Below are 10,000 nucleotides of genomic sequence, written 5' to 3'. Positions count from 1 at the left end.
TTAACGTTTTACCAATATGAAAATACAAGAAACTATCTCGTAAGATATATATATATCTATTATATATATATATATATATATATAATATATATATATAACATATATTATTTTATCTACCTACTATATATTATATATATATATATATATTATATATTTATATATAATATATATTTAAATTTAATATTATATAACGTTTTTTTGTTCCCCTCGCCTACCCAGCATTTATTTAAATTATTCAATTGCTAGAAGAGTAGCCATTTTCTCCTAATCAGCTAACTTTAGGAGGGTAATAAAGGCAGGTCACAGGATTAGATAGGCTTTGATGTGGGCTTTAGGAATCCCTAGCATAAGACCTCTTTTCCTTCCAAATTAACTGGTTGTGTTTTCGCATCTTTCCAGAAAATGCCGGAGGCTGTAGGCGCATCTCAGGCCATTCGAAAACACCCAGCCTCTCTCTCAGTCCACGCTAGTAGCTCCCGTAGGACAGACATGTCCTCTCCCTGACTGGAAGTCAGCCTTTGTCTTGCCATGCTGGTTTCTGGAAGGCCCCTTCAACACATCACCGAACACTAGTGTTCAAGCCGCTCTAAGGATCAAATGGGTACAACATCTTGAAAGTGCAAAATCCAGCCAGCTCTATTCTTCCAAGACGAATCTTGCTATTTCCATTTCAAATCTCCCTATTTATCACTTCTCTACTGAAATTCCTTTGTCATCATCGGGGCACGTGTTACCCCTGTGACCTGTTTAAGATTAAGTCTTCATTGAATATTTAATTTAAACACTAGAGTTCCTCCCTAGTGTGTGTTGAAGAAAAGTGACTGCTCGTGTAGCTGAATTATATTTTAAGAAGTCCTTATTTTATTTTGTGTCTAATCTGGGACTAATTTCCAGATTTTTGCTGAGTCACATGTCATGTCTCGTTGCTCGCACATGCTTCCTTAATGCAAGATACCTATGATCAATTTTGGAAACCAGCATTGGAGTAAATTTGATTTTAGCCAGGTCTACCTTATTGTGAGAGATAGGAATGGTCCATGTGCGGCCAAGTTGCCTTGCCTTATCCCAGGCCATTCAACGGCCTCTTGTAAATAAATAATGTAAATTAATTAGCTGGCTTTCAATGGCGACCTTCTAGAGTAAACTAACCAAATCAGTCCTTTTATTAATTATCTAAGGTAAGTCAGAAGCACTTTATTTTCCATTTTTCCCACTAATATTTTTCATTTACGTATTTTGGTGGATCACGGGAGGCTAACCCAAAACGTAAAACAAGTGGCGGAAACCGCTTGCCAGTTTTCAAACCCAGGGGTTGCTTAAAGGCTATAAATCGCGTTATCCCTTAAAAACGTAAACTTGTAAAATGACATTTTACAAAGTGTTAAATTGAAAAAAACGTTCAATAAATGCGCCAGGGAGGGACACGCATACAGACTCATGGTAATGGCATATTTTTTCATTTACATATTTGGGATCACAAGGCTAACCCAAAACGTAAGAGTGGCGATAGCTTGCCAGTTTTCAAACCCGGGGTTGCTTAAAAGCTTGTAAATCACGTTATCCCCTTAAAACCGTAAACTGTAAATGACTTTTACAAAGCGTAGATTGAAAAAAAAACGTTCATAAATGCGCAGGAGACACGCACAGACTCACGGTAAGGCATATCTTTCATTTAATATGATTATTCTTATAACCATTCGTTAGCTTAGTTACGTTAAGGAGTTATTTTTAAGTGTTTAAATAAGTGGGCTTTCTCTAAGTTAGAGATCCGTCAGTTTTTTCTCCAAGTGGAATAACATCTTCATTTCTTCAGCTCTGAATTACTTAGAAGCTGAATTTCATCAGCTTTGGGCGTTCCTTTTTGGCGGGGGCAAAACAAGTGACAAAGGTTAAAAATAAGTAAATTAATATATATATAGTATAATATATTATATATATATAATATATATATATATATATATCTTATATATATATGATATATATATCTATATATATGTATATATTATATATATATATATATATATATATATATATATATATATATATATATATATATTAATCTACATATACATATATATATATATAATATATATATGCTTATATATTATACTTTTATATATAATATATATATATATAATATATATATATATATTATATATGTATGTATATATTCTCGCTTGGAAGGACTAATTGATTTTCTAATGAAATATAACCAAAGTTTTATTGAATAAAATAAAAGGACAAAGCAACTTCTGGAGATGGGATCTGGAAGAGACAATTCTGAGACGCCTCACAAACACTCCTCGCTACCGTTCCGCCACACGGATGTTTATAGAAAACCGCCTGAACAACTTAAAAATCAATGTAAGGTGAACAATGTCCAGTCTGATTACCCGATTGCGAAACAGCAGCAATTCGCTCATACAAAGCATCCTAAGGAGTGAGGCAAGAAGAAGATCTAAATTGTGGAGAAGACTGGAAAAGGAGGCGTTTGTTTCTTAAATGGTTTCATCTCTTTCTTTGCAAAGTGCCACCTGCAGAATCTGTCATGATTATTATTATATTTCTAGGGTTTTGTTATCGCTAATATTCTACTGTGAATATCTTCTATTTAGAAATTTTCTTCATTCAATTCTCGTATTTAGCTATCTGGACCTGAATACTTTAACCACCGAAGGTCTCTAGCTGCAATTCAGTTATATACAATCTGCTCACATATTATTGTTACTTTTAATGCTTTTTTAAAACTACTCTCAATATTATTACTGTTATTACCATTATGTGATTACTATTATTTATACTACTTCAGCAATTATATGGATATTGCCGATTGTTCATTTTCATATCATGTTATCTTATGTATCTAGATTGTGTATGTTACTGTCTGTACATCGTATACGCCATGTATATGGCCTTCAGCTGAAAAAATGTACTATATATATACATATATCGAATATATATATATATATATATATATATATATATATATATATATATATATATATATATATATATATATATATATCTGCAACTCGAAGATAAGTTTTCCTTTGAAATAAATCCTTTCAAATAACTCGAATTCTAGGATAGAGGAAACATTCGGTCAGCTCATCATTTACTTGTCTCTATGAAGATGGAATGATCGGAGATGATAATCCAAGTTGATGTTGCTTTTCCTCTTCATTATTGGTTAGCCGCGTTACTGTTGATAGAGTTGTTACAATAAACACTAGTATGTATATCATACATACATACATACATACATACTTATATATATACACACCCACACGCACACTCGCACACACACACACACACACACACACACATATATATATATATATATATATATATATATATATATATATATATATATATATATATATATATATATATAATATATATATGTTTGTATGTATATATACACGAGTATCTATTTTAACAACTCTAGCAACAGTAACGCGGCTAACCGAAATAATGAAGTGGTTGATACTTTCTCTCAGTTTGCCCCCAAAACGTTTCCGAGGAAAAGCAACATCAACTTGGATTATCATCTCCGATCATTCCATCTTCATAGAGACAAGTAAATGATGAGCTGGCCGAAAGTTTCCTCTATCCTAGAATTCGAGTTATTTGAAAGTATTTATCTCAAAGGAAAACATATCTTCGAGTTGACCAGCGGTGGCTCATTAACATAATGAGAGAGAGAGAGAGGAGAGAGAGAGAGAGAGAGAGAGAGAGAGTGAGAGAGGGGGACGTTACAAGGCTCCACCGAAGTTTCCGAGAGCCATGAAGTGCGAAGACGGAATGAGACGCATCTTCAGGAATTCCGAAGAACCCACAGCAGCAGCAGCAGATCCGGAGACAAGAGGAGGAGAAGCCACCTGGATTTTTTCGATTCTAACGCCGAGGCAAACCACTTAGAAGGGTAACATTCAATATGTCCAAATACCTTACAATGTGTAGTACATTCGTTAATGATCTTTTGGCCCGCATTCCACTTGTTGGAATCTGGGATATATCTAATTTATTTGTTGAAAGATTCCCTCGGAGGAATTGGTTCTCCGGAGGAACTTTGTTCTATACAAATCTTCAGAAGGAGACAATGGCCCGTAGATGTGTCGAGGACGACGATCTGAAGCTTCGTGGTGAACTGGATATATGGAAACAGGAGTTCTACATGGTAGAACAGAAGAATCTCATACTTCGAGAAGAATTGGCATTCAGGAAAGAGTCCGAGGAAGCCCTCCAACAGAGGATCTGCGATTTGGAAAAACGTCTGGCCAACGAGAAAGCGAGTAATTTTAACGACCTACTGGATACTGTCAAAATCCAGGAAGATAAGTTCACGAAGAAAGACTTAGTAGCAAAAAATGAAATAGATCAGCTCAAAAGAGAGGTTGAGCTTTATTTGAATGAAAGGAAGAAACTCAAGCAGAGGGAACGCGAGCTTGTCGAGGAAATCAATATTAAGACAGAGAACGAAGCTTCCCTCCAACGGACAATCAAGTGTTTGGAGGGTGATTTAACTACCCATCGCGAAGCCCTGAAAAAACTGAATGAAGACAAGCTGCTATTAATATCAAGGCAAGAAAATGAGATTGACGAATTGATACAGAAATTACATCGTACTCTAACTCTGACGAATTTGGAGAAGGATCAATTAAAGCAAGTGAAAGAGAGGATTCAAGAAGAAAAATGCAGCAGGAGATGGAAAATACACGACTGAGAGGGATAATACAAACATTGGAAAATGAGAACCAGGAGCTTGTGAAGGATATCTACCAATGGGATAAAAATACAGTTGCTTTCGAGCAGAGAATTATACAATTGTAGACTGGAATCTTTGATCTGGAGAAGGAGAACGAGGAACTGAAAAGATTTAATATGGAAAAGGAGGCGATAATTGAATTACAAGAAATCCACCTACGTGAGCAGCATCAGATGATCATAGATGCTAATACCAGGATGGCTGTGGTGCAAGCAGAGATGAACCAAGAGAGAATAGAAGAGCCTGAAGAAGATTCTGATCATCTCGATAGTGATAGTGAAGACTCAAATGATACTGAAAACACTGCTGGACACAGTGAAAGTAGTCAAGACTCAACAGTATCGGAAGAAGAGGACGAAGATGAAGAGAATGAAGCCCAGAGTCCGCAGGGCAGCGCTCAGCAGGGTCCAACATACATCTGTCGCAACCGGAAATGTCCCAGGAAATGCAAAAGAAGAAGAATACAGAGAGGAAACTGCTGCTGTGCATGCAACATATGCAGGCACAGATGCAGATAGAAGTTAAGAGGAAATCACGACAGGGCAGCCAGCCAGCCACTAGTAGCTAAAGGGCAACGTGGACGGGTCACAGCTTGACTTGACGACTGTGGGGATGAAGATGCACCTCTGGTAGCATGGGAAGGATTCCAAGATCCTTCTTAAGTTCCTTAGAAGGCATTCCCCCATGCCTTATGAGGTTCCTCTGAAGGATTTCCCCCAGGCTTTCCGAGGTTCCTAAGCAGGATTTCCACACCCCCCCCCCCCCCCCCCCCCCCCCCACCCCCCCCAACCCCCACACCTTCACCTTCCCCGGTTTCCTCTGAATGCGTGGCTGGGGTCCCTCCCTAACCTGCCTTTGGTGTGTGTTCGACTTCTCAGTTGCCAGGCTAGCCAGTGACCTATTCATTTCGCCCTAGGAGTTGCAAAGTCAGAGGATTAGCACTTAGGAAGAGTAAAGAGGACCAGCTATCAGGACGAGAATCAGCTGTCCGGATGAGAGCCAACAGTTTTTTGGAGGAAGGAGGACCAGCTCTCAGGATAATAGCCAGCTCTCAAGGTGAAAGACAACAGTAATTCGGAGGAAGGAGGACTTGCTCTCTGGATGAGGGCCATCAGCTGTTCAGAGGCTGGAGGACGAGCTCTAAGTTTGAGAGCCAGCAGCTGTTTGGAGGAAGGAGGACCAGCTCTCAAGATAAAAGAAACCCATCAGCTGTTTGGAAGCTTGAGAAAGAGCTCTCAGTTTGAGAACCAGAAGGCCACCAAAAGGCCACCAGAAGGCCACCAGAGGAATACCAGAGAACACCAAAAGATGATTCTGTTGGAATAATCTAGAAGACCGGCTCTGCAGAAAAAAGGAACTTTTCCCTCGAGTATGCTATGTCCCTTGATAAAGACCCTTCTAATAGAAGATCTCAGTCAAAGCGGGCAAATAGTCGGATATCTAGATCTATTCCTACAGATGTCTTCCTTCTGGTGATTCTGTGGGAATAATCTAGAAGACCGGCTCTGCAGAAAGAAGGAACTTTTCCTTTGAGTATGCTCTGTCCCTTGATGAAGACTCTTCTAATAGAAGATCTCTGTCAAAGCGGGCAAATAGTCGGATATCTAAATCTATTCCTGCAGATATCTTTCTTCTGGTCCTTCTGTGGGAATAATCTAGAAGACTGGCTCTGCAGAAGGGGGAACTTTTCCTTCGAGTATGCTCTGTCCCTTGATGAAGACTCTTCTAATAGAAGATCTCTGTCAAAGCGGACAAATAGTCAGATATCTAGATCTATTCCTGCAGATGTCTTCATTCTGCTCATTCTGTGGGAATAATCTAGAAGACTTGGCTCTGCAGAAAGAAGAAACTTTTTCCCTCGAGTATGCTATGTCCCTTGATAAGGACCCTTCTAAAACAAAGATCTCAGTCAAGCAGGCAAATAGTCGGATGTCTAGATTATTCCTACAGATGTTCTTCCTTCTGTGATTCTGTGGAATAATCTAGAGACTGGCTCTGCAGAAAGAAGAAACTTTTTCCTTTGAGTATGTTCTGTCCCTTGATGAAACTATCTAATAGAGGATCTCTGTCAAAGCGGGCAAATAGTCGGATATCTAATCTATTCCTGCATATATCTTTATTCTGGTCCTGTGGGAATGAAAATCTAGAAGCCTGGCTCTGCAGACAAGAGGAAACATTTTGTTCCTTCGAGTATGCTCTGTCCCTTGATGAAGACTCTTATAATAGAAGTTCTCTGTCAAAAGAACAAAGTAGTCAAATATTCTAGATTTTTACCTGCAGAAGTCTTTCATTCTGCTCATTTCTGTGGGAATATTCTAGAAGATCGGCTCTGCAGAAAAAATTGAACTTCTCCCTCGATTATTGCTATGTCCCTTGATAAGACTTCTTTTTCTAATAGAAGGTCTCAGTCAAAGCGGGCAAATAGTCGGATATCTAGATCTATTTTTACAGAAAGTCTTCCTTACTGGTCATTTCTGTGGGAATAATCTTAAGAAACACCGGCACTGGCAGGAAGAAGGAACTTTTACTTCGAGTATTGTTCTGTCCCTTGATGAAGACTTCTAATAGAAGATCTCCTCTAGTCAAAGCAGGCAAATAGTCGAATATTTAGATCTATTCCTGACAGATGTTTCATTCATTGGTGAGTCATTCTGTTGGGAAAATCTATAGAAGACTGGCTCTGCAGAAAAAAAGAACTTTTCCCTCGAATATGCTATGTCCCTTGATAAGGACCCTTCTAAAAGAAGATCTCAGTCAAAGTGGGCACTAGTCGGATATCTAGATCTATTCCTACAGATGTCACCCTTCTGGGTTGATTTGTGGTAATAATCTAGAAGACCGGCTCTGCAGAAAGAAGGAAGTTTTCCTTAAGTAATGCTCTGCCCCTTGATGAAGACTCTTCTAATAGAAGATCTGTGTCAAAGCGGGCCAAATATAGTCGGATATCTAAATCTATTCTGCAGATATCTTTCTTCTGGTCCTTCTGTGGGAATAATCTAGAAGACTGGTTCTGCAGAAAGAAGGAACTTTTGTTTCCTTCGAGTATGCTCTGTCCCTTGATGAAAACTATTCTAATAGAAGATCTCTGTCAAAGTGGAACAAATAGTCAGATATCTAGATCTATTCCTGCAGAAGTCTTCACTCTGCATCATTATGTGGCAATATCTAGAACACGGCACTGCAGAAAAGAAGGAACTTTTGTGCTTCGTGTATGTTCTGTCCCTTGATGAAGACTTCTAATAGAAGATTTCTGTCAAAGCGGCAAATAGTCGGATATTTAGATCTATTCCTACAGATGTCTTCCTTCTGGTGATTTTGTGGGAATAATCTAGAAGACGGCTCTGCATTAAGAAGGAACTTCTCCTTTGATATGCTCTGTCCCTTGATGAAGACTCTTCTAATAGAAGATCTCTGTCAAAGTGGGCAAATAGTCTGATATCTAAATCTAGTCCTGCAGATACTTTCTTTCTGGCCTTCTGTGGGAATAATCTAGAAGACTGGCTCTGCAGAAAGAAGGAACTTTTCCTTCGGAGTATACTCTGTCCCTTGATGAAAACTCTTCTAATAGAAGATCTCTGTCAAAGCGGACAAATAGTCGGATATCTAGATCTATTCCTGCAGATGTCCTTCCTGGTCCATTCTGTGGGAATAATCTAGAAGACTGGCTCTGCAGAAAGAAGAAACTTTTCCCTCGAGTATGCTATGCCCCCCCTTGATAAGGACCCTTCTAAAAGATCTCAGTCAAAAGCAGGCAAATATGCTCTGTCCCTTGATGAAGACTCTTCTTAGAAGATCTCTGTCAAAGTGGGCAAATAGTCGGATATCTAAATCTAGTCCTGCATATCTTCTTCTGGTCCTTCTGTGGGAATAATCTAGAAGACTGGCTCTGCAGAAAGAAGGAACTTTTCCTTCGAGTATGCTCTGTCCCTTGATGAAGACTCTTCTAATAGAAGATCTCTGTCAAAGCGGACAAATAGTCGGATAGTACTAGATCTATTCCTGCAGAAGCCCGGTCTTCCTTCTGGTCATTCTGTGGGAATAATCTAGAAGACTGGCTCTGCAGAAAAAAGGAACTTTTCCCTCGAGTATGCTATGTCCCTTGATAAGGACCCTTCTAAAAGATCTCAGTCAAAGCAGGCAAATATGCTCTGTCCCTTGATGAAGACTCTTCTAATAGAAGATCTCTGTTCAAATTGAGGGCAAATAGTCGGATATCTAAATCTATTCCTGCAGATATCTTTCTTCTGGTCCTTCTGTGGGAATAATCTAGAAGACTGGCTCTGCAGAAAGAAGGAACTTTTCCTTCGAGTATGCTCTGTCCCTTGATGAAGACTCTTCCAATAGAAGATCCTCAGTCAAAGCGGGCAAATAGGGTTCGGATATTCAGATCTTTCTTGCAGATGTCTTCCTTCTGGTCATTGCTGTGGGAATAATCTAGAAGACTGGCTCTACAGAAAAAAGGAACTTTTCACCCGAGTATGCTAGTCCCTTGATAAGGACTCTTCTAAAAAAGATCTCAGTCAAAGTGGCAAATAGTCGGAATTCTAGATGTTATTTTTACAGATGTCTTCCTTCTGGTGATTCTGTGGGAATAATCTAGAAGACCGGCTCTGCAGAAAGAAGGAACTTTTCCTTTGAGTATGCTCTGTCCCTTGATGAAGACTCTTCTAATAGAAGATCTCTGTCAAAGCGGGCAAATAGTCGGATATCTAAATCTATTCCGCGATATCTTTCTTCTGGTCCTTTTGTGGGAATAATTCTAGAAGACTGGCTCTGAAGAGAGAAGGAACTTTTTCCTTCGAAATATGCTCTGTCCCTTGATGAAGACTATTCTAATAGAAGATCTCTGTCAAAGCGGACAAATAGTCGGATATCTAGATCTATTGCCTGCATATGTCTCATTCTGCTCATGTCTGTGGGAATATCTAGAAAGACCGGCTCTGCAGAAAAAAGGAACTTTTCCTCGATTATGCTATGTCCCTTGATAAGGGACCCTTCTAAAAGAAGATCTCAGTCAAAGCAGGCAAATAGTCGGATGTCTAGATGTATTCTACAGATGTCTTCTTCTGGTGATTCTGTGGGAATGAGTCTAGAAGACTGGCTCTGCAGAAAAAAGGAACTTTTCCTTTGAGTATGCTCTGTCCCTGATGAAGACTCTTCTAATAGAAGATTTCTGTCAAAGCGAGCAAATAGGCGGATATTTCTTACAATCTATTCCTGCAGATATCTTTC

At 38.9% G+C, this 10,000-nt stretch overlaps 1 protein-coding gene across 1 annotated transcript; it reads left to right on the top strand.

The window, feature by feature from the left end:
• The first annotated feature begins 4,102 nt into the window (after positions 1-4,102).
• Positions 4,103-4,726, top strand: LOC135208076 (uncharacterized). The gene has a single exon (XM_064240225.1). It carries the CDS (start codon positions 4,103-4,105, stop codon positions 4,724-4,726), a length of 624 nt encoding a protein of 207 aa, XP_064096295.1.
• The last annotated feature ends 5,274 nt before the right edge of the window (positions 4,727-10,000 follow it).

This window comes from Macrobrachium nipponense, chromosome 34 (assembly GCF_015104395.2).
Source record: "Macrobrachium nipponense isolate FS-2020 chromosome 34, ASM1510439v2, whole genome shotgun sequence".
Lineage (NCBI taxonomy): Eukaryota > Metazoa > Arthropoda > Malacostraca > Decapoda > Palaemonidae > Macrobrachium > Macrobrachium nipponense.
This window is presented reverse-complemented; position numbering and strand designations above follow the sequence as displayed.